The sequence below is a fragment of the Triticum aestivum genome, chromosome 2A, assembly GCF_018294505.1.
Source record: "Triticum aestivum cultivar Chinese Spring chromosome 2A, IWGSC CS RefSeq v2.1, whole genome shotgun sequence".
In the NCBI taxonomy this organism is placed as follows: Eukaryota; Viridiplantae; Streptophyta; class Magnoliopsida; order Poales; family Poaceae; genus Triticum; species Triticum aestivum.
Window position 1 is genome coordinate 745128831 of NC_057797.1, and position 25630 is coordinate 745154460.

The 25630-nt window shown below is 43.8% G+C and overlaps 1 protein-coding gene and 1 long non-coding RNA gene across 2 annotated transcripts; one reads left to right on the forward strand and one right to left on the reverse strand.

Annotated features, from left to right (window-relative positions):
- The first annotated feature begins 442 nt into the window (after window positions 1-442).
- LOC123186374 (uncharacterized) lies at window positions 443-14112 on the forward strand. The gene is made up of 8 exons (XM_044598152.1): window positions 443-718; window positions 807-861; window positions 4006-4120; window positions 12329-12449; window positions 12842-12901; window positions 12993-13272; window positions 13377-13706; window positions 13773-14112. Exons 2-8 carry the CDS (start codon window positions 852-854, stop codon window positions 13949-13951), a joined length of 1095 nt encoding a protein of 364 aa, XP_044454087.1. The 5' UTR covers window positions 443-718; window positions 807-851; the 3' UTR covers window positions 13952-14112.
- A 2301-nt stretch (window positions 14113-16413) lies between these two features.
- Window positions 16414-17834, reverse strand: LOC123186375 (uncharacterized). Its single transcript, XR_006493615.1, has 3 exons — window positions 17405-17834; window positions 17223-17283; window positions 16414-16868 (listed from the first exon to the last, which is right to left on the reverse strand). It is a non-coding gene; the product is annotated as an uncharacterized lncRNA (long non-coding RNA).
- Between the last annotated feature and the right edge of the window lie 7796 nt (window positions 17835-25630).

The window sequence follows — 25630 nt, forward strand, 5'->3', positions numbered from 1 at the left end:
CCCCTCTCTCTGTTTCCATCACCGCCAGATCGCTTAGCGATCGCGGGAGCTCCGGGGTGTTTTTTGCAAAACTGCCCCACCTTCTATTTGCTTGGTGAATACCCACTGAAACCTAGATCTGCTAGTCCCCCCACCCAAACCTCTCCTGTGACCTTCTCCCTTGGCCGCCGCCGCCCGCCCCGCGATCTTGCTGGCCCGCGCCTGCCCCCCCAACCCTCTCCCTTGGCCGCCGCCGCCCGCCTGCCCCGTGATCTTGCCGGCCCGCGCCTGTCCCCCCCGCAACCCTCTCCCTTGGCCGCCGCCGCCCGCCCGCCCCACGATCTTGCCGCCCCGCGCTTGTCCCGCCCCCCGCGACCCTCTCCCTTGGCCGGCACCGCGCCCCAGAATCCCGCCGGCCCGCGCCACCGCCCCAGAATCCCGCCGGCCCACGCCGCCCCACAATCCTTCCACCCTTCGACCCTGTCCCTTGGCCGGCGGCGCCGCCACATAATCCAGTCGGCCCACGCCGCCCCACAATCCTTCCGACCCGCGACCCTCTCCCTTGGCCGCCGTCGCCGCCCCACAATCTTGCCACCCCGTGCCGCCCCATAATCCTTCCGGCCTGCAACCCTCTTCCTTGGCCACCTCCACCCCACAATCCTTCCGGCCTGCGACCCTCTCTCTTGGCCGCCGCCATCGCCCCACAATCCTGCCGGCCCGCGACATCGAAAACCTTGGGGTTAGTGCATCTTCATTTTGGAAATTGAAATACACAAGCCTCGAATTTTTCCTACTCTTAAACTAAACTTAAATTGTTTGCATTGCAGTTCCTTCTCATTGGTTGGCGGTCTAGTAACTTCTACTTCGGCATCATGGGCCATGGTACTTCTTTCAACTCCTATGCCCCAATTGCCATCATTTTTTGATCTTATTTTTTTATGGCTTATAAATAGTCTTTCTTTTTTGATTTCATTTTATATCTACTATCGCAACCTTTTATTTGTGATGATTTTCCTAATTTAGATATATATTTCTTTCCATATTTGAAAAACTTGACCAAACAATATGTTCCAGATTATACATTAGGACTAAATAAAATTCTGGACCTTATTTAGCAAGGGCCAAAGGGGGGGGGGTCGCTACTGCCCATCAACCATCACTTGTAGGTCTCAAATATGTTCATACACTTAGCACACACATAGTACCTTAGTTGCTCGTCATTTAGATCAAAGCCGCCTAGGCACCTACATGTTGTTTCGGCATATGCATGTGATTTAGTAGGATTAACAACATATGCAATTTCATTATTGGGATTATGTTCCTTTTCAAAATGAATGATGAACAATTAAGGTACTATGTAGGTAAAGTTATGAAGTATAAAAAATTTCATTGCTTGCAAGAGGAAGCTTTGACAAATGTTGAAACAACAAACCAGAATGTTTGGTAGTAGGTTTCACAATCAGAGTACATTATTGAGAATCAACATGTTCCTAAATGACTTAACCAGTTTTCAAGGCTAGTTGTTATCCAAGGAAAATAATAGGGCATGTCATGTTTCTAAATAAAATGCCACCATAAGTCCATAACATGCCCATGTGTAATAGAAACGAATAGATTGAATGCAAAATAGGATTAAGATTGTTTTTGACAAACATGGTACAAACGAAGGCCCTTAGAAACACACACACACACGCACGCACACACACACACACCTATAAACGCAAGCACTCACACCCTGTCGCTATGAGCACCTCTGAGAGACTGAGCCGGTAGATCTTGAGGTTGTCGAAGTCGCCTCATGCACCTCATAGTTGACGAGCATACTACCATTGAAAGAAAGCACCAAAAATCCTGGAATCAATCCAGGAAAATGTGGGCACCAGTGCCAAATCTAGGACTTGGAACCCGGGTGGACTGGTTCCACCACAAAGAATCTAACCAACTCAGCTAGTTACCAAACATGGTTGAGACTTTAAACACACTGATAGTAACATACTCCTTCCGTCCCACAATATAAGATGTTTTTGCAAATTATTTTAGCTTGTAAAAACATCTTACATTATGGGACAGTGGGAGTATTTTGTAGCGAAACAAGAGATGCAAGTAAGAACATGTTATCATACACTTGTGTAAAGGATGAAAAACTTGGACAACAATACCTTCCAGATTATACATTAAGACTAAATAAAATTCTAGACCTTATTTAGCAGTGGCCACAATATTGTTGTATGATGACTTTCTTTGTTGTCACATCCAAGGTACTTCATCTAGGTTAATCTTGATTATAAAACTCAATCCGCGTATTTCTTCCATGAATTACTAAAAGTTTTGGCCTCACAAGATTGGTTGGTTACAAACTTTAGAATTTAAACATTTTTTTGCACTTCTTTGTTGTGAGGGTCAATGAATGTCATCTAGGTGAATCTTGACTATAAAACTCAATCCTCTTTTTTATTCTCTGAATTACTCTAAAGTTTAACCTCACAAGATTGGCTGGTTAAAAACTTTAGAATTGAAACCCTTTTCCCTCTACTTTGAAGGTAACCACATGATGCAATGGTCGGATCAAAGTTAACCGGTTCCAAAATTAAGATGAAGTGAATAGAACATGCATTGCCATGCAAATTTGAGTCTCTATTGACCTCCAAATAAGTTGAAACCAAATAGGATCTAACTATCTCTATTAATAAAGTAAGGTGCGTTTCGTTAATTTTTCATCCGTTCACCGCCGAAAACATTTTTTTCTATCCGAGGTGGTATTAAATTCATATGCGTTTGTCTACTAGAAAAAAAAGGTTTTTTCCAGAGGAATTTCATACGTGGGTCGCGCGCGGTGGCCCAGCGAAGCTAGCCCACTTATTTTCTGCCCACATAGCTCAGAAAATTATATTTTCCGCACAGGGCGACCAATAGTCGGAGCGTCGCACAGGACAACCAATAATGGGCTGGCCCGTTTTTCCTTGTTTCTATGTTATATATATATTCTCCTTCCCCTATTGCTTTTTTACTTCCAAGTTTCTTTTTCTTATAATTTATTTCATAAATTCAAAATTCTCAAGAAAAAATAGAATTTCAGAAAAAAAATCAAATTATAGAAAATGTTTAGAATTCCAAAATTTGTTTCTACTTTCAAAAATATTCCGGACTTGAATTTTTTTTCAATTTTTTTGTATTTTATTGATTTTCAAAAATAATCAAGATTTCTAAAAAGAAAATGGCAATTTAGAAAATGCTTCAAATTCGAAAAATATTCTAGTTTGCGTGAAATTTTCACAAGTCAAAATAATGTTAAAAGATACACATTTTCGAAAAATGTTATGAATTTTCAATGCTTGTTCACGTTCTAAAAAATTGTTCACAAATTCAAATAATGTTCATATTTTCACAAGAATATTGGTGTTTTCAGAAAGTGTTTGTGAATTTTAAAAGATATTGCTGTGTCAAATTTTGTTCACGATTTTCTCAAAGTGTACATAGTTTTCAGAAAACTATTCAAGATTTAAAAAATGCATCATATTTCCTACAATATTCATAAACTTCATACATTAAAATATTGTCGATTGAAAAGAAAAGTAGATTAAATAACTCATGGGCCTTCTATAGCGTACGATGATGACGTAACAAAACTCTTAACTGCACCGGGTCAATGAATGAAAAAATAGCGGACTTATTATTTCACACCCGGCAAAACGGAGAAGCTAAATGTTCATTTTTGTGTGTGCACAGGGTTTTGCTTGCACATATAATTCTCACTGACTTTAAATGTACACTAATTTCTCTCCCGTTGCAACGCACGGACATATGTGCTAGTGGTTGTACTAAAGAGACATGCGAGATGTCAGAACTAGACACAGACACCTTTAGCCTATCAAAAGATTGATTAAAGTAATATGCCTATATATTACCTCTAGGTGATTCCTAGTGACAGAGTGAAATATAAATATGGTGTGACATTTATTAGGTACTAAACATGTTTTACAAGAATGTAAAACAACACATTATATTTCTAATGCAATCATTTTTCAGATGATGATATGAACTTAGTCGTTGGTCGCATATCTCCGTCGGCCCGTACAAGTATATGGGATGGTGTGATCCAACTTAAGAGCATCGCGGTGTTTGTGCTCGCTTTCTTTAGAAGGTAAAGAAGTAAAATGATTATGCTTTCAAATGATTTTTTACATCATTCTTACCATTGATTTAGTATGATGTCTCATTGTTCTGTCTTTAGACAAGTAACATATTTTGTTTCGATAACTGACAACCTTATACATGTAAAAATGATTGTTGTTTTGCACTTACCAAATTGGTGGTTTGCTAAAACATCTTTCAATTTGTTACAATAGTAGCTTAAATATCATGGAGCATGGAGCAAAAAATTGTCATTGAACTATTAACCACAATAGTAGCTTCTAAATTGATGTGGCTTCCTTCTATTAGTGTCTTAGGTATGAGTGAAAAACATATTCAATCTTATAATACAACAGATAAATGAGAGCAAAAAGGAGTATTATTAAAATTTATGCACGCCTTATATACTGAAATGAGACTGAAGAAGCAATATGCCCTTTAATCATATATGCAGAGAGGCATGCATCCATTCAGTAAATGTTTGAATTATAAGCATGAACTTGTATGTTGTACCACTTACAATGATCTGTTCTACCAATTGGTGCACAATTAATTCACTACTGCTGGGAGCATGTATCATCTGAATGGCTTTGTTTCTTTGTTCCAAAAGAGAATTCATAACTCATAAATTGATCGCCATTGACACCACCTACAAAAGAGTGGCTCAACATTCTTTATCAATCCCTCCATCTTTTTGATATCCTCTAGCGACAGAACAAACACCGTGAGACACAACTTAATCAACTATCATATATGCAGAGTAAAACACACCACCTCATGCTTACTCAAGAGCGTGCATGGTGGACCAAGAGTCGAAATTGAAGTTTTAATAGAATTTTAAAATCACCGATGACAGATCAAAAGGAGATTGTGAAATTTAAACATTATCAATGAACTCCATCAGTCAACCTCGTCGTTGTTTCTATCCACCTTGACCTCCGCCGCAAGAGGCTTGTGCCACCGACTTGTTCGTGGCTGGTAACCTCCTCCTCTATGACTTGACGCAGGCGCCGAGAGTGAGCAGGGCAAGACAATGGCGCCCCAAATGTGCAACTGTGTGAGACCGTCGTCGACGCGCTCGCTGTGCACCCCTGCCACGAGGTGAGGCTTGCGTGCTCCCTAGTTCTCCCATCATATTCCCTTCCCCTCAATCGAGATCATCTCCTTCATCTCCAGCCCATGCCCCCATCGCGACGGGATTGTCGGTTCCTCCTGCATAGAGCCTCCTCTGCACCGCCGACAACGTCATGGCTAGGCAGCACACGCGATAGTATGTGCCTGGTTACTGACCTTTCCGCAACACATTCGACGAAGTCTTGCCCTACAACGGTGGCGATGAGCGTCTGCTTGGATCTGGATACTGGAGATGTCATGGCGGCTGCCATGTGCAATGGAGAAGGCGCCGGCTTGCATCAGTGGCTCATGTCATCAAGCAAGTGCCTCAATCAATCCATCCGCAAAAAAGTTGATCTGGCTACTTAGCTCACAAGCGCCTCAATCATTCTGTTGATCCAGCTAGCGGCTTAGGTAGCTAGATTTGTACATGGGTGTTACCTTGGCCTCGTCCTCTGTATGAAGCTACCTCGGCCTCTCGTGATCCATATGAAGCGTCCCATGGGATTGACCTCCTCGTTCGGTGGCTCCATCAGTTCCTCCTCTGCCTCCATGGGATCGACTCCCTCATGAGCTAATATTTAGAGGGGAGGGGTGGGTAGAAGGCAACGATGCATGTAGAGTTCTTCGAATCTAGGTCCTGCTTTTTTTGGGGCCAATCCAGGTACTTAGGTGTGCATGGGGATGGAGTCGGCCGAAGAAGGTCCAATGCAGCAACGACGCGACATACCAAAATGAACGGACAGAGAACCAAGAATGGATCCTTTGTTTTATATTATTTAATTTTATCATTCAATTTAACTGATTAATTATATTATACCCTAATCTAACTTATGTTTAATATGGAAGCGATCAATCTCCACATGCTTCGTTCTATCATGCTGGACTGGGTTGTTGGCTATGTTGATAGCTGATTTATTATTGCACCACACCTTCACAGGGCCCTTTCTAAGTACTTTTCAGTTCTGACAGGAGATTTTTTTAAGCTTTAACAGGGGATTTCTTTTCAGTTGTGACAAGAGATTGCTTGGTCACAACATCTTAGTAAGGCCTACTGTCATGGCCCTGTACTCTGCTTTAGTTGTCGGTCTAGACACAATGGATTGCTTCTTTCTCCATGACACAAGGTTCCCTCCAAGAAAAACACAATATCAAGAAGTTGATCTTCTATTATCAAGGCAATTAGCCCAATCAACATCACAATACCCCTCTACATTCAAGTGTCCATTGCCTTTGAACCATAGGCCTCTTCTAGGACTCCATTTTAGATAGCGCAATTCTATGTGCTACCTCTAAATGCCCACTTCTTGGGTCATGCATGTAGCGGCTCACCACTGACAGCATAGGATATGTCAGGTCTCGTGTGGCACAAATAGATGAGTCGACCGATAAGCCGCTACTAGCTCTCTTGATCGGATCTCCTGACTGTGCACATAGCTAATGGTTTTGCTCAATTAGAGTTGACACAGCTCGGCACCCAACATACTTGTCTCAGTGAGCAGATCCAATATATATTTTCTTAGAGCGAGAACTATTCCTTTAGCAGAGCTTGCAATCGCAATTCACAAAAAATACTTGAGTTGACCTAGATCCTTAATCTCAAATTCTTTTCTCAACATCACCTTCAGCCGACTTATCTCTACATTATCGTCTCCGGTGATAACAATACCATCCACATAAACTGCGAGTATGGTAATATGACTCTCTGAATGCCTATAGGAGTATCGGACACAATATGATCCCCATGACACTATTTATAACCCATACTGCATATGGCTTGTCAGAATTCATCAAACCACTTGGTGACTGCTTGAGACCATACAGAATTCTTCAATTGGCACACCTTGTCCGTGGTGCTTGGAGTACCAAAGCCAGGTAGAATCTCCATATAAACTTCTTCCTGAAGATCTCCATGCAAGAATGCATTCTTGACATCCAACTGATGCACTAGCCAACCAGAGCTAACAACACAAGAAATAAGAGTTCTTATTGTAGTCATCTTTGCAACGGGCGCAAAGGTTTCATCATAGCCAATCCCATAGGTTTGACCTTAGCCCCTTGCCACTAGTCTCACCTTGTACGATTCTACTTTCCCTTCTAGGGTTTGCTTCGTGGTATACACCCACTATCAAGTAACTTCCTGCTGGAAGAGAAACAAGATACCATGTCTTGTTCTTCTGAAGAGCTTTCGTTACCTCCATAATGGCCTCATACCACTTTGGATCATGTATTCCCTTGGGATAACAAAAGATTGTAATGAAGCAATGAAAGCTCTATACCCTGGCGATAGTGAGTCATATGCCACATAGCTTGCAACATCATGCTCAAAATTGTACCTTCCAGGAGGCTTTCCTGCTTTAGCTTGTGGTTCTTTCCTGCTTTAGCTTGTGGTTCTTTCCTTCAGGCAATAGGCAAATTCAATGAATCATCACCTATGATACAGGGCCCACTCTTAGATGAGTCCACTTCAATAGGCATTGAAATCTGTTGTTTAAACTAGCGTCAACCAAGGAGCTTATAGACACAAAAATAATCGAAAATGATGGAACACATAAGACTGAAGACAATGTGATACACGAAGTGTATTTCATAGTGTTGATCCATTTGATAGGATGATAAGTTCCATCAACGACTTGAATAATCTTTTTATGCATAGGTGGATGTGGAGCATATGGTTCAAACTCACTCCACCTTCCTATGGCATGTGCTAATGCTCCAAGAGTCTAGTATCCAGTTGGAATAAGAAGTTTTATTTGAGGTACCTTTGCCAATATGAGCAGGATTAACAAGATTTCATAGAATTGTTGTTTTTCCACTTTGGTTTGGAATTTCTGTAGTCCTCTTTGACCGTCTCAATTTCTCTAACTCTTCCACTGAGGGTTTAAGCATCTTACTTGATCCTTTTGCACTCAAATTTAGATTGCCATTTTTTTCCTCAAACAAATGAGTGGACTTTTCATGTAGCTTCTTAATTCTTTGATTTCCCCCCATTGTTCAATGTCACTGAAAAGCACCAAGAGCCTCTTCTCTTCTGCTCTATTGGATCTTCTCTTGCACTTTACTTGAGCAACAACAGTTAAAAAGCAGGTCTAGTGCAGCTACCACACCAATAACATGAATCCACCACGCTGCTCCATGTCACAAACACCAACCACACCTCCTAGAAGTTCTCCTTTGCCTTCTTTCAGCAACCAGCGGAAAAACATCTCGTTCTCTCCACTAACGGATTCCAGCAACACACCTCTTCTCTGCTTCTTGCTACAGTACTCACTGCACCAGCACCGCTAACTCCAGGGAGTTAATTGCTCAAAACCACCACATTTGTAACTAGGCTACTCCAAAACTACCGCTTTCGTCAAAAATCACAAAAGACCACCATTTCTGCGCCAAGTGGATAACAAATCGCATTGATTCGAAATTGAGCGCGTCTAACAGCAAACCTGATGGTTGCGACCGTCATGTGGCAAAGACTAATCCTAGTCGATCTTTGACCAATTGAGGTGGACGGGGGTCCCACCCGTCAGCTCTACTCTCCTTCTCTTATCTCCTCTCCTCCCTTCCAACAGGAGCGATGGAGGAACAGCAGCGGCGGCTGACCATGCTAGCTCCGGCGAGGACGAACCCCCGTGCCCCATCATGCTCCCGCGTGGCCGAGCCCCCTCTCCTTCCCCCACCCCTGCCCGCTCTAGTGAGGCCGAACCCTCGCATGCCCACGCCCCTGCTTGCTCCGGCGAGGCCAAAACCCCGCGTGCCCGTGCCCCTTCCTCCCTGCGGCAAGGCCGAGCCCCCGCCTGCCCGCGCCCTTGCCAGCTCCGGCGAGGCCGAGCCCCTGCGCGCCCGCTCCATCAAGGTTGAGGCACAACCGCCCGCCCTCCCTAACAAGTGTCGGGTGGTCAGTCACCGCGACGACGCCTTGCGGGGTGGATTCGGGAGCTGGTGCCAGCGGGAGCTCGTAGAGCGACGCCGGAGAAAGGTCGAGCGCAGGGGAGGCAACACCGCACGCGCGGGGGAGGCCGACAGGCGCAGGGTGGGCTTGATCCTCGCGTTGAGATGGGCACTCAGCCGCGGGATGAGGCGGGCGCGGAGCGGGGCTTGCTGGAGAGGCGAGCGCGAGGCGGCGACGCTTGCTGGAGGGAACCCCTCCTTCAGCTCGGCCTCAGCCGCCGGTGGAGCTGGTTAGAAGGGAAGGGAGTGAGAAATTTGAGGAAGGAGGTGTGAGGCAGACAAGTGGGACCCCCATCCACCTCAGTAGTCAAACTTTGACTAGGACTAGCCTTCGCCACATCAGCCTAGACAGGCAGGTCCCACCTATCAGTTTTCCTAGTAGACACGGCTCAATATTAAATCAGTGCGATATTTTATTCACTTGCCACAGTGTTGATGGTTTTTTTGTAGTTTTCGGCGAACGTCGTAGTTTTGGAGTACCTTAGCCAAAAATGTGACGGTTTTGAGCAATTAACTCACCTCCACGTGATAATAGCCGTAAGGCTTCACCCAGCTCTACATTCACGAGCACAGACCAACACCGCAGGCCTACAGATCCTTCTACTTGCACGCGTTGGTGGCAGCCGTCTTGGCCGAAGCTTTCAATTTCGAGCAGCCACACCTCTGCTTCCTATTGCTGCCCCTAGCACCCACGACCTGCAGTACCTGCACGAGCCACAAGAAAGGGCCCCAGTCCCAGATTGCACACCACAAGCTTCAATGCCGACCTGCTGCGTTGCCCCATTCTCCTTGCCGCAGGCACTTCTTCTCTCTGCTCTAGTCCACCACCAGCAGCGCTTCTATTTCCCTTGCTCCAGACCAGCTCCTCTCTGCTATAGGCCATGGCTCTGTTGCAGCTTCTCCCATGCGATTCCCCCTCACTCCAGGAAGCTCCACTAGCGCCAGAACCTTCCTCACCCAGAGCTACGAGCACCACCTTTCCTCTCACCTTTGGTGATGGCTTCAGTCGTAACCTGGGTCTGATACCATGTTGTCTCTTTGGGGAAAAATCTGGAACACTCTCTTCCTCTCTAGCTACAGCCTACAAGCATGAGTAGATATACACAAGGGTGGGCCTTTAGGCCAAACCCATACACACACCCGGCACATACACTCAGCCCAATATATATCCTTAGTTCCTTACTAGGATGTTGATTGGTAGAAGTTTGCACCGTGCTTCTAAGTTATGTAACTGTTTTACTACTCAATCCAGTCAAATCTCCATTCCCTTACATAATAGGTGTTGAAGCCTTCAACTGTAGGACTTGAGATGGTTTTGGTCCTTTAGGCATCACTTTCATAATAGTACAGGGACAAAACATACATTTTCTATTGGTACTAATGGGGCATAATGTCAAAAAAGAATTTGATAGCGAGAGGCCAATGAGGTCAAACGAGTCAAACTCCAACAAAACAAGCCTTTCTGTCATATTATTGTATTAATTAAAGTAGGTAGTTGTAACATGTTAATTATTTCAGGTTGAAACGTTTCGTTGTTGCAACATCTCCACTACATATGATTCTATTTTTTGTATGTAACACAAGTTTTCATATAAACATTTCGGGGTTTAAAGATTTTTGATACCGATCATCAGATAATGTATATTTTCGTATGTATATGTGGACTTCTGTTCATTTCTTGTTCCTGCTCAATTATTCCTTGTACCATTTTAAGTGGAAAATAGTAGCGAAGACACTACTGCGCTTCTAGAAATTGTTTGATGGAAAATGTACAATGGAGGGTGGGCAGCCAGAGCTACCTTACAAAATATCTAAGTACTATTGCATTCAATCTTTGAGGCTAGGTTTTTCTCTATACATATCATTAGCAAAGTATTCTTTTAACATCCTAAAACATTCATGAATGTTAGGTGTGTCACCATCAAATACGATCATGTTACTGTGATTCCATTAGCTCCAGAATACAAGAATAACCATCTCAAAGAAGCATTTGTCTTGGCTCTTGTGTTTACTTCTTCTAACATACCCATGAGTTGCATGTCCAAATTCCACTCCTGGTTCAACATCCACCAAAAGTTTTGGCCAAATCACATCAAAAAAATAAGTGTTGCGGTCCTTCCCCAAAAGATCTCTGTTATAGAGCCTGTCAAGTAGGAGTAAGAAAACAGCCTATGTTTACATTCACAATATGGCTTCCATATCCAGGACATAGGGGTGGGATAAGGATCATGATTGGTTATAGTCTTGTAACTTTGTTGCTGGAAAGTTTTGTGGGCAAGGGTCTTTTTTCCAGCAACAGAAAACTTTGTTGCTAGAAAGACCCTTGCCCGCAGTGAGTTTCTAGGAACCACCATCATCAAAGTAGCTCAATTGATCATGAATAATTACAAGGTTGTTGCATTGGGAGGATGCCATAGAAGACAGGGGAGGGTGACACATGTCACGTATACATTCATAGGTTAAGGCCTTCTGAATGGTGGTCTCCTCATCAATAGTTAAATAATGCAACTGGGGGGTGGGGGATTTAGATTGCATAGTATGATCAGACCATGTGTCCTACCAAAACCTAACAGTATCACCTCTCCCAACATCACATTTAGCCAAAGGCTGAAATTTGTCCCATGGAGACATACAATCTCTCCACCAAAAGGAGCGGCACCTGCCAAAGTGTTGTGGAGGCAGACATGTCAGAGTAATGAGCTTGCTAGATGAAGTTAATCCAAGGGATGTTCTTCTTGTTGAAGAATATGTATACTCTCAGATGAAGTACCTCTACGTCACATGACTTGGGCCTACATGCAAGACCTCATTCGGCAAGACATTTACCATGATATCAATATCTTTGCCTACATAGATAACACTTGTAACATTTTCTTAGTGAAGGTCTGAAGCATAACAAAATTGATATATATGGTGCCTTAATTGCTTTCTGCAAGTTAGAATTAATATAATTTGTCTTTGTACGACAACACATGTCTTGAGTTGATCAGATTTAATGATAATCTGATGTGCATAGTGTATTTATTTGTTTCCACCGTAATCATACAGTAGGAATATACCTGTTTCTTATATTGAGAAACAAATATTTAGTTGTTGTGAATGGTGGATGTTCAAACCATGTTGTTTCTTATTATAAGATATCCATGTGTTCTTTTTGCAGCGGGAAAAAAATTCAAGATATGGTCTGGCCGAAAACCATAGAAATCGAAAGAAGAGTGAAATGGGGGGATTTTAAAGAATTCCTCAAGGATCTTCGCTACTCTCAAAACCGGTCGATAATGGTAAGATTATTTTCTTACATTATAGATGATTCATCCTTGTTCTTATGATTTGACATTCCCCCCCTATATGATTATTTACTATTGTGTTGAAATGAGTTTGAAATTGTATGTGGCATACGTAGATAACTACTCCCTCCATTCCTAAATATAAGACTATTTAGAGGTTTTAATATGGACTACATACAGATGCATATTGTGTATTTTAGAGTTTAGATTCGCTCATTTTGCTCCATATGTAGTCCATATTGGAATCTCTAAGAAGACTTTATATTTTGGAACGGAGGGAGTATGTGTTTTGTAGCGTCATTTTTCTTTTATCAGTTTTACTAGTTGATGAAACATCACAGAAATAAACCTGAACTAATATTTACTTGCAATCAATATTCTATTAGGTAATTTCCCTGTGCTTGAATGCCGAGTCTTCGAAAAATGGCTTAGGGGGAATGAAGGAGGTAACGTTGACACTTGATTTTCCATTTCTAGTCTTTTTAAGGTATGGACATTCAGAATATTATGTTTAAGGTATTTATGACACTGATGCAGGTTGCAAAGATGTTAAAATTGAACAAAAGAATTGGTTTAGCAACAATAGAAGATGATACATGTATTTATGTATGTCCTGGGCAGAAGGAGATAATAACAGTCCTTAAGAAATATGGTTTCTGGAAAGGCACGTCAACAGTCCATACAAACCAAGACTCTTTAATTGGTTTTGTTGTACGGGACCGAAGATCACCGGTAAACACAAGCAAGGGAGAGATAAGCATTGACAAAATAAAAGAAATTGGGGTTACTCATGTGGAAGCACAACAAGTGATATATGGTAAGCTTGTATTATCTATTAGTCCACATACATGGAAGTCTTATTCTCTCACTGTCCTCCTCTGGTAGTTGCTGATCATGCACATCATCCTTCTCTTCTTTCAGATCAACGATCATACCCTGTTCACCCTCTTCATGTTCCAGTAGATGACGGCATATATTTTCGGCGTCCTGCTCTGGTATTAGCAGAGCAAGGCGCATATCGTCCATATCCTCCTCCTGGACTACTAAGTCATGACTTTCATTCTCCGCATCCTCCTCCTGGACTATCAGGTCAAGGGTTACATCCTCGACATCCTCCTCATGCCCCAGAATGTCAAGGCGTGCTTCACTCGCATGCTCCTTGCGCAAGAGACCAAGGTTTCATTTCCCATCGTCCTCCCAATTTTGCACCAGGATATTTGAGGCCCTCAACTGGTCATGGAAACAACAAGGGTATTTCTCCTGACTAGCAATATTGGATGTTTAGTGAATGGCATGAGACTGACTATGTTATTGCAGGTTCACTACACTTGAGACCACCTAGTGGTTCTGCTTCTGGTCGTGTGTGGCCTCCCATGTCGCACCCAAGGTCCGGGAACGATCTTTATGGTTTTGAAAGATCGAAAGGTTTCTCTCGCTCTAGCTCCACATATTACTCTAGATACGACAATGGCTCAGGTAGCTGGCCTCGCAAGTAAAGTCAATGATGAAAGCGTAGCCTTGTCCCAAACAACATTCTGAATGATTTATCTTAGATTGGTGTATTCAGAAGTACAAGCCAGACACCAAGACATGGATTCTTGTTTCCTTTTCTTTTTGGACCAGTTACTCCCAATATCTGCAGAACTGAATTCTTGATGTGTACAATGATGTATTACTATGTACCAACTGGCATTGCTACATGTATCTTAAGATTTGGTGCTCAATGATGTTATTACGTAATTTTATGGATAAGCCATAGGAAGTTTTTGTTCTGAATAGTTGAAGTGTGTCATAGTGAACTACTACGGTATGGTAAATATGGCGATGGAACAAGTCCTCTAGGTCTCCTCCCTGTCCTGGTGAGCTTGTTCTACTAAGATGCTTGTCAAACGCCTCCCTCCTTGTCGACTGCCAGAGAGCTTTCGCAGGATGCCAGCCGGTTGCCCAATAAGCTTGGCTTCAAATATAAAATCGTGTTTAGCTACAACGCAGTTCGAGTTTCTTAGGTGGTGTTCGTTGTTATGAGTGGATTTTTCCCCACATTGGCTGCTCTTTTTATTATAATTATTCCCTTGACTAAATAGATATATTTTTAAAAAATCGGATGCTAAGTGTCTATTAAAAACCTAGTTATAATGGAGAGTTTTAAGTAGGTTTCCATCACTGCAGTCAAGAAGGTGTGTAACCGAATGGCCCACGAATTAGCTACTTACGCTAGGAGATTTGGGGACAGTGTTACCGTTGCTCATGTCCCAGATTCGCGCAGGCGCCTCCTCCAGGAGGAATGTAATGCTAGTCAGTAATGTAATTGGCCTGGGCCTTTTCTAATTTTTTTTTTTTGAAAAGCTAGTTGATTTTCATTTGGGTAACAGTCGTTTTTTTGCACATTTTTTTTCTGAGGGCACAATGTATATGTGCGCACATTTCCTCTGTCCTGATTGTGTCCCTTGTCTGCCTTTGATTTGGGTCATAGCCAAGTTTCCCCCTACTACTAACTGACCCAAAACTTGAGAAAAGAAAATCTAACGGCTATGATCTTCTAGACCCAATAAGAGCAACTTCAATAGCTCACCTAAAAAACTTTACGTAAAAGTCATGTCTGTATAATTTAGAGGAACTTGTTAGAAGACAATTTTTTAATTCCCGTAAACATCTTTCACTAAAATATTTTTTAAATAATTTTTCATTAAACAAGCCTAGCTAATGGCCTATGGCCCGCAAGTTAGTGACACATGTGACAGTGGCCGACAAGGTGGCGTGGTAGCGATGACGATGGTGGCCGGCGAGGTGGCGTGGCGCCATGGTGCGAGGGTGTCCGGACATGAAGGTTGGCCACCAAAATTATACATAAAGATCATCTTTCCGTAAACATAAGGAGAGTTATCAGCAATTATAGAGGACCCGTAAAAAATTTAAATTTACGGGAGCTGTTGAAGAGCTATTTTTGCCTCAACCTCTCGTAAATAATTGTATTTTTAATGATATGGGAACTGTTAGAATTGCTTCAACACCCGATGAGTAAACAACTTTGGTTGACTGCTCTGGGCGGAAAGCTAAGACTACCCCTTGGTTGATGGTAGACATTTGTCTCTATAGTACTTTAAGAAAATATATAACTTTTCATGTTTTACTTTTATTCTCATCACCTCTTCGTCCAACATTCCCTGCATGTGATAATCAATCATCTTAATTTATCCCCCCCCCCCCGAACCAATTTTATTTTAACTAGAACAATGCCCGTGCGTTGCAACGGGATTTAAATCTTCTAGTACGTCGGTTTGTGATTTTACTGTCTATAATAAAGCAATTGTATAAATAAATGATCATGAAATTCTGCCCATGAATCACCTTATATTTTGATCAGAAGTTTGATAAGTAAATTAAATTAGAAATGGTTCAAAATGTAAGTAAATTAAGTTGATTTATTATTATACAAGGAAGGTTGGACGAAGAGGTGATGGAAGAAAGTTGAAATGGGAACCTAACGTTCTTTTTAAGTAGTAGAGATTTATTTGCCAATCTTCTCATCAAACTGTAAGATAAATCACGAACATGATTTGAAACATTACACAATCGCATTAATATAGGCCGGTAATCACAAGCTAAATACTAAAATATTAAAATATTTATATCCCGTTGCAACACATGAACATTGTCCTAGTAAAAAAACTACCTGTTTGTAAGAAAAATCTTGAACACGAGCAGATAAACAGTGTGACAACTAATGTACTTGTGCATCTTGACGACACATGACAACGGAAAAGAGTAAGGCAAGATAGTCAGATCAGGAGAGCTAAGATGGTTCGTGAGGGAAGGGTCACTGTTGCCGACGGGCCTGTATTGCACCATTTGAAACTATAATTGCCGCTCCCTCCGTCTCATAATCTACTACTAGACCATGAAGGCACGTGTTGTCGCGCTCGTCCATTTTAATAAAAAATAGAAGAAATATCTGCCATAAATTTAGATGGTACAAATATATGTAAGAAGTATGAGTATCCAAAACTGCAATGCCTCAAATATGAAGATGATTGTTTGTTATAGTACGTTTGGGGGCAGTAAAAGAATGGAATGTGAAGCATCTAAGCACGACTAACAGTTACTATTCTTCTGAATAATTGTGTGCCTTGTGAAGGATATATGGTTCCCAGAGTTCTCTGAAAAGCAACAACTTCCAAGCTGATGCCAGCATCAAGGAAGCTCTCCGATGCACAAACATCAAAATCCGGCAAAAATGTAACATCAGCGTATAAGCGTGCCTAACAAGAGATGAATATGTTACCAACAAGAGTTGAATACGGATAAAAGAAGATTGGCTCTCAAAGTTGAGCATAACATTGTTGTCAACGACGACCTCATAAAATGGCTTTGCTACATATTAATGGCCTCTGCAATGTGTTGTCCATGGCCTAGCTGTCAAGCATATCAGGAATTTCAGTTTACTAAAACATGCAATGCACCAGAACAAAAATGCAGATGTAAGGTAAATCTTTAAAGTACATGAGCATTTGATCAAATAGTCTACAAAAAGTAGCACCACACTGAATTTATAATCACATAGAACTTGCTAAAGTATCAAAGGTTATTCAGGGTACAATTTAACAATGAAAATGGTGGACATAATCTGTTAGTAAATTCATATATAACCAATAAAGCTAATGCAAATATACAACTATGCATAATAGCTTTCAGAAAAACTATGCATAATACATGAATTCCATTGTTGCAACTTGCAAGTCAAGGAATCTGTCATACAAAACAGTACACATCCTCCCGAGATGCCCGATCACGCATCAGTACAACAAATCAACAACGTACGTCATCCTACCTGCAGATTATGAAGCCAGCTAAAATTATCTATAAATCAAGGGAAATCAACCATAGAATCAGATGTTGCAGATCGAATCTAATTTCTATGGCCTGTTGCCAGGGAGACGTTGTTCGCGTACCCTGTTGGTCAGACACAAAAGAAAAGGGGACGCTGATCCTGCGGAGTAAAAGGAGGATGAGGTGCTCGTCACGATCGGCTCTGTCGAATCTCCTTCACCGTCAGTCCCGTTACCACAGCCACCAGCTGCAAGCGCATGGAGGCGGACGCAAGAGGAATACAATCGGCGATGGAAGCCAGCAGCGCGTGCGGCTGCCGCAGTCGCCAAGGCAGAACGCTGCAGGAGACGACATTAAAAAATAAAGTAAAGAAGAGACCCACCATGGGGGCCTGCAGAAGAAGAGTAGATGGGTATCAGAGGGCGCGGAAGCTCGCCGCCGGGATTGAGGACGGTGGCGGCGCAGCCTCGACCAACAGAGGAGCTCAGGGATAGGGATAGGGCCGGCGCTCGGGGATAGAGGAAGAGACCTGGACGACCTGCAAGTTCATGTACGAATGATATGCTTTGCAAATTGGGCTGGACATCTTACGGCCCGATTATGGACGGGAACCGCAGCTAATTCTGCGGAGCAGCTGCCCGCAAAATGGTTCTCCATACGTGCGTAACGAGTTGACGACCGAGCAAATCCAACGCGTTCGTAGATCAAAATTAATGTGGAGGCTCGTAGGTAGCTCTGTCTTACTGTTTTCAGTGGCGGATCCAGGATTTGAAGTTACCTGGGGCAGATTTTTAAGGTAACGAAAAAAAAATCAAAGTCACGATACAATCAAATAAGACAATCTACATAACTAATTGGTCAATTAGTATGCATTTAGGCAAGACGATCGATGCATTGAATTATTCATAGTTTCATTCTCAAGTTGTAGGCGAAAGATATATAACGCAAAAAAAACATATAAAGAATCAATTTGCTTCATATTCTTAGGTGCCGATAAAAACTATTAAGATGCAAACTATGTGCAACAATAGCCCCCAAGTTATATTGTTTATCACCCAATACCGCACTCTTGAGAACACTAAGATCTGGAACGCACATGTGGCAAGCCTCATCTTTATCGTTAATGCATCTACCCACGAAGAGAGCAAAATAATGTATGACAAGAAAATGAATGCTCCCTATGACAGCTTGTGTTAATTCTCTAGATTTCTCCATAGTGATACTAGCAAGGAATTCTTTAAATTCAGATTTGCGAGGTTCACTAACACTACCCCCACTGCGGGAGTTTACAAGCAGTATGAAAATCTTCTAAGTCCATGGTATAAGATTTATCATAGAGATCAAATAGGACAGTTTGAGAATTGCGTGATGATGTAAATTTAAACCTTCTCACAAAGAAATTAGTTAGGTGATAATATTGGGGACACTTATCTGACACGAAACACTCAAGTTCAGCATTACACACATACGCGTCAAATTCCTCCTTAATTCCTGCTTAGACCATAAAGTCTTCTGACAGCCATTCACAAGGCTGCACATGAGCTTCTCTTGATAGTTCATAATCCGACTCACATATCGTGGGCCTGGGTCCTTGCTTCCTTGAGGAACCACCTTGATACATTTTCCTAAAAATATTTCTTCCTCTGAAAAATTTCTGAAATTTTAGTAACTCAAAAATAAAAGTGAACCAAACTCAACAAAATTGATATCAACTACTCCTACAAGTGCCTAGAGGCTATATCATGCATTAAAACTACTTTTGACCACATAAATTTGACATGCAAGCTCAAGAACAGGGTCACCTAAGAAGCAAATATTTGCAATAAATAAAGCACTAGAACAAAAACTAATTGGACCATTGAAGGAGTCACATACCGAAGAACAATCCCCGAAAGCAGTTTTGTGAATGGAGCTTTGAGCAAAGAGATCGAAAATGGCAGCAAGATGAGCTAGAACTCGGGTTTGAGCTAGTGGATGATTCTTTTCTGAAGGAAGACGAAGTGTGTGGGTGCAAGAATAAGTGGAGGGGGCCATGTGGGGTCTGTCGGTGTCAAAACCGGCGGATCTCGGGTAGGGGGTCCCAAACTGTGCGTCTAGGATCGATGGTAACAGGAGACAAGGGACACAATGTTTACCCAGGTTCGGGACCTCTCTATGGAGGTAATACCCTACGTCCTGTTTGATTGATATTGATGAATATGGGTGTTACAAGAGTTGATCTACCACGAGATCATAATGGCTAAACCCTAGAAGTCTAGCCCATATGACTATGGTAATGAATGTATATCCTTTCCGGACTAACCCCTTCAGTTTATATAGACACCGAGGGGATCTAGGGTTTACATAGAGTCGGTTACATAAGAAGGAATCTTCATAGTCGGTCGCCAAACTTGCCTTGCACGCCAAGGAGAGTCCAATCCGGACACGGGTACAGTCTTCGGCCTTCATGTATTCACAGCCCATCAGTCTGGCCCATGGATAACAGGCCGGACGCCTGAGGACCCCTTAGTCCAGGACTCCCTTAGTAGCCCCTGAACATGGCTTCAACGACGAGGAGTCCGACGCGCATATTGTCTTCGGCATTGCAAGGCGGGTTCCCTTCTATCCGAACTTCAAAATAGTCTTCGGATGCGATGATAGTATCCGGAGCTGTCACACACACCATACACAATCGCAGAGAGAATATATTTTTACACGGGTCTAATCCGCTGACAGCTTTTACAATATTACATCACGTCTGTTCGGTCATAATTTCAAACCGCTTTCATGTTTCGACGCCCCACGTCCCGAGACGCGGTTGCCATTGGCACGTCTTGCCAAAGCAGAGATCGTGTCCCCTTATCACGGGATTCTCATCAATGCGGGCATGAGTAACCCAACCATGCCGTTTATACAGCCCTTGGGAATAGGCGAATCTTAAGGCGAGTGAGGAGGCGTTTAATATTCGTTGCCTTTATAAGGGGATAAGGGTTCCCTCTTCCTCTCTCACGCCCTCTCTCTGTCTCCGCCTTTCTAATCTCGAGCTCCAGCGCCCAAGTTCTCATCTCCTTTCCACTCAAGCAACCATGTCCGGATCCGGAGGTCAAGGCAAGTGGATGGTCTCCTCCGTCAAGGAGGAGAACATTATGGAGCATCGGGCGGCCGGATACTTGGCGAAGGAGATCACTCACCACCTGCCGACTGAGGGACAAGTCGTCCCCACGCCGAAGCCCACTAAGAGGGTAGTTTTCCTCCCCCATTTCTTCCGCGGGCTAGGGTTTCCACTCCACCCTTTCGTCCGCGGGCTGATGTATTATTACGGGATAGATTTCCATGATCTGTCCCCGAACTCCTTCCTCAAAATCTCGGCGTTTTATCATCATTGAGGGAGTCCTGGATTAGGGTGTCTTCGGACAGCCGGACTATATACTTTGGCCGGACTGTTGGACTATGAAGATACAAGATTGAAGGCTTCATCCCGTGTCCGGGTGGGACTCTCCTTTGCGTGGAAGGCAAGCTTGGTGATTCGGATATGTAGATCTCCTTCTCTGTAACTGACTCTGTGTAACCCTAGCCCCCTCAGGTGTCTATATAAACTGGAGGGTTTAGTCCGTAGGACAACGACAATCATAATCATAGGCTGGCTTCTAGGGTTTAGCCTCTACGATCTCGTGGTAGATCAACTCTTGTAATACTCATATCATCAAGATCAATCAAGTAGGAAGTCGTAGGGTATTACCTCCATCGAGAGGGCCCGAACCTGGGTAAACATTGTGTCCCCCGCCTCCTGTTACCATCAGCCCTGGACGCATAGTTCGGGACCCCCTACCCGAGATCCGCCGGTTTTGACACCGACATTGGTGCTTTCATTGAGAGTTCCACTGTGCCATCACGGTAAGGTTTGATGGCTCGTCTTGTTGTCAAGGACAACATTACCTCTGGAGGAGCCCTGGCTGTAGGCCAAACTCCCCGACTAGGCGGCTTCGTCATGACCGCCCGTTCGGCCGTCACACCGACGATGACTTCTCGGGTCATCAAAAACAGCCTCCACGTCGGCTCAGGATTCATCGAGCAGATGGATCCAATGGAGCTCTCTTCCTTCAACAAGCTCTTAGATCGCATCGCCGCCTTGCGAGTCGCTACGGACTATGATCGGATCGGGCTTAAACCCGACCAAAGGGAGATTAACTCTCCGCCGGTCACCCATCAAATAGCGGTGGTGGAGGAGCAATGCAGCGATTCTTCCTCTATTTGGAGGACAAACTATGTCCGGATCCCCGAGCTCTCCGAGCCGGATACCCGTCTATGGGAGGACATGGCCCAAGCTTCGAACCTAGAATCGGACAGTAGGCCAGAACTATTGGGCAACGTCCCGGAGCCCGAACTGCCAAGCTTGGAAACTCCTCTGCCCCTGGGTCTCTGATTGGGTCAGGGTTTGGACCTAAATCTACCCACCCACCCTCACATAAGTGATCTTTCCCACATTAGACAAGAGCCTCAAGAGACAGTACATCACTATTGGGCCAGATTCCTCCTTGTAATGAGCAAGGTCAAGGACTTTCGCGAGGAAGACGCAATTTCATTCTTTTACAAAAATTGCACGGACAAGGGAATCCTCAACGCCATATGTCGTGGGTTTGTCACGGCAGATGTCTTCGTGAAAGGACTTAGTCGTGGAGCCATCGCTACGGGTTAGCTTAAAGGGGTTAAACCGGACAAGGGACACGAGGGATTTTATACTAGTTCGGCCCCTTCGATGAAGGTAAAAGCCTACGTCTAGTTGTGATTGGTATAGCTAGGCTTTTGATGACCAGGGAGTGAATCCGCTTTGCCTGGTTCTCAAGTTGTTGTCTGTCGTCCCTAAACCGCTGCCGGGTCGTCCCTTTATATACTTAGGTTAATGCCTGCTGGTTTACAGAGTCTCGAGGCTGGATCATAAACATGTCCGGCTCGGTCTCTATTCCTTCTACTTACAACACAAGTTACATGAAAGAGGACTTAACTCGCCTTTGGGCCTTAGGCCTTCATAAAGCGCCACCATCCTCACGTCTTCACGGGCTTCTATATTCATGGAGTTAACCCGACCACTCCTAGCCGGTTTACCTCCAGTAGTCATATCCCCAACATTAGGCCCCAGATTGATTTGAACTTGTTCATGTCAATCTTCAATACTTAGAAAAATTCTTGCCCTGGCACCTTCGTATAGATCTGGTAAACCATCGTCATGTGATGCTTTAGATCCGTAGTAAACCGCCATGATGTCATCTATTCGTTGAAGCCGAAGATACCTTCATTAATGAATGTCCAACCATCGAGGCGACATCCTTATTAACTATCCATTTTAAGCTCCTCGATTCACGCACTCGTCGCTTATCGGTTCGCCTTATAAATAGGACCAAGGGCCATTCCCTTTTCCCCCTTCGTCTCCTTCGCTTCTTCTTCCTCCTTGCGATGCCTATGCAACCGAGCGCCGCCGCCGTCGCCGAGCTTCGCCTCCGCCTCTCCGTTGGTCACTGGATCAACCTGGTTGCACCAGAGAGCCGCGACGTACCTCCGCTGCTTCAACAGCCGCTGTAAGTCCTTTCCTTTGCTCCTTTGTAGATCTGCCTAGAGGCTCCGGCACTGTTCTTCCCCGTTCCTCCTTAGTCCATGGATAAAAACCTCAAGCTTGATATATTTCGTGTAATGGCTTATCTTATTTTACCACAACAAACCCTTATGCGCATAAAAACTGACCTGGACCTTTGTGAATCGCTTCGGGACCACCCTTTTTAGGTCAAAATCTTTTTGGTTTCCTGTCTTACGGTAGATCCAAAATTTCCATGCAACCTTGTGAAACTTGTTTTTACCTTACTTAGTCATTCTTACCTTAGATCTGTATCCTCTTTATCACATAGGCCGTTTACCTTTGAAAAAAGCAATCTATCACATACCATTAGTTCCCTTGTAAACCGGCAATCCCTTTATCTCTGTTGTCATACTCCGGTTTAACAGTATGCGTATACCTTTGTTCTGTTTACCACCTTCTCATTCATTATTGTATCAACCGTCGGTTTACAAAATTTACATACTTGGATTTCTTTATCCCATTGCACCTTATGCACCACCATAAATGAATTGTTAAACCGGTACTTCTTTTCAGCTTTTCACTCGCAATGGCCAAGCAGTTTTATGCCTGCAACTGTGCTCCCTCCCGGGTTACCGAGGAGCAGCTTAATGGAATGGTCAAAATTGGTACCTTACCAAAAAAGAGAGATCCGGTGGCGAGTTCCTGGACCGGAGAATCCTCCCACCCCTAAGCAGGGTGAGGTAGTGGTATTTGTTGATCACATAGGCCATGGTTTCAAACCGCCCGGGTCAAAGTTTTTCCGGGATGTGCTTGCCAGTTTCCAGCTCCACCCTCAAGATATTGGACCTAACTTGGTATCCAATATATGCAATTTCCAAGTCTTCTGTGAAGTGTACTTACAAGAAGAACCAACTGCTGAGCTGTTCGGGATTTTTTCCATCTGAATCGGCATACTGAATTTGTAGACAGACCAAACACTGAACTTGGTGGCGTCTCCATTCAAAAAAGAAAAGAGGTTGAATTTCCTCATGCCAAGCTGCACAGTCACCCCAAAGAGTGGAACCAAACTTGGTTCTACTGTAAAGACACCTCCCCTAAAGACGAGAACCCTCTGCCGGGTTACCGTGCCCACCGGCTTTCCAACACTCATCCATTGTCGCAAAGTCTAAGTGCCCAGGAATGGGCCTCATATGCCCCTCAACTCGCCAAGCTTCGAGCCTTTATGTCCAATGGTTTATCAGGCGTCGACTTTGTGTGTTGCTGGATATCCTGGAGCATCTTGCCGTTAAGTCGCCGCTCCGGTTTAATGTGTGAGTACACTGGTGAAGTAGAAGACTACCAACGCCACATCAACATTCAGCTAACCGATGAAGAAGTTACTGAGGGTGTCAAGATGTCACAGCCCTAGAATTCTGCTTTGTAATTAGTTGCATCAGTGAGTTGCATCCATGCATCATGTTTAAATTCAAGAAACTTGAATTGAGGAAATTTGAAAGCCTCAAAATTTTAATTAAAAGAAGGGCAAATAACCCTGGAAAATGCATCCAATGTTTCCAAAATGCTCTCCAACGATGTTTAATATTTTTGGCAAGGGTTTTGGTCCAAACCAAAAATATGGAACATTTTTGAGGAATTATTTTGGCCATCTGGATTTAAATCAATAAATATTTGAGTTGGATTTAATTCTTCTATAAAAAGAATTGCAAGTCCAGTAATCCTGAAAACCTGTGAGTGGCTTTGAATATATTGCATCAAGCCACATAAATATTTTCAGAAGCTACTAAATGATTTGGTTTGTGAATCAAATCAAAACAGAATTGAAATATTAGAAAACAGAAACAGAAATGTAAAAAAAGAAGGAAACTAACCTAGCCCAGTTTACCTGGGCCTTACCTAGCAGAAGCAGCCCAGCCCACCAGGGGCAATGCTGTCTTCTAGCTCCTGTCAGTAGGAGCAGCTGCGTGCCAGCATGCCGCAGCCGTGCCACCTCCTGCTCCAGCGCAACGCCCTAGCTCTTCTAGCCACACCAGTGAGACGCCCAGACCCTCCCGGATCCTTCCCCCCTCTCAGCGCTCTCTCTCCCCTCGCCTGGACCCCTATCTCTCACCCACCCGAGCGTGGCCGTCGCCACCATCGCCGACCACCGCAGCCACCGCTCGTCCCTCCACCAACCGCCATGTCCATCGGCTCCGCCTCATCGTCTTCATCATCCCAGACGAGCCACGCATCCTCGGGCGCCCTACAACGTTGCCATCGCCGTCGTCTTCCACCTCGGGCTCCGACCACCGCCGCCGTTGATCCGCCGTCTCCGACACGTCCCCGAGCCCGCTGACCTTCTCTGCTGCATCCTTGTGAGCTCCTACACCTCCCCCCGTGCTCGCCCCTCTGTTCCTGTCGTGGAATTGTCACGGCAGATGTCCTTAGTGTCAGGACTTAGTCGCGAGGCCAACGCATCTATGTGGTAGCTTGAGAGGGGTTGAGCGGGACGAGAGACGCGATGTTTTACCCAGGTTCGGCCCCTCACGATGGAGGTAAAAGCCTACATCCTGCTTCATTGATATTGATGATGATGATCACGGTTACAAGAGTGCTCTAACTCGAGAGCTATTGTCTAAACCTAACTTGTCCAACTTGTGGAACTTGTCAATCTTCCCCCCTTTTGGAGAGCCCTGCCCCTCCTTATATATGTTGGAGGGGTGGGTTACATGTAGAGTCCTATTAGGATTAGGACTAGTCTATCTCTAATACAAACCGGATACAAGTCCAGGTCTTAGCTCCTTGTAAGATAATGTTCCTCATG

Excerpts from the sequence above, each read along its gene's own strand:
- LOC123186374 (XM_044598152.1), top strand. Across the intron at positions 12,450-12,841 it reads CTCAAAACCGGTCGATAATG|GTAATTTCCCTGTGCTTGAA; the intron begins GTAAGATTATTT and ends ATATTCTATTAG. Across the intron at positions 13,273-13,376 it reads AGCACAACAAGTGATATATG|ATCAACGATCATACCCTGTT; the intron begins GTAAGCTTGTAT and ends CTCTTCTTTCAG.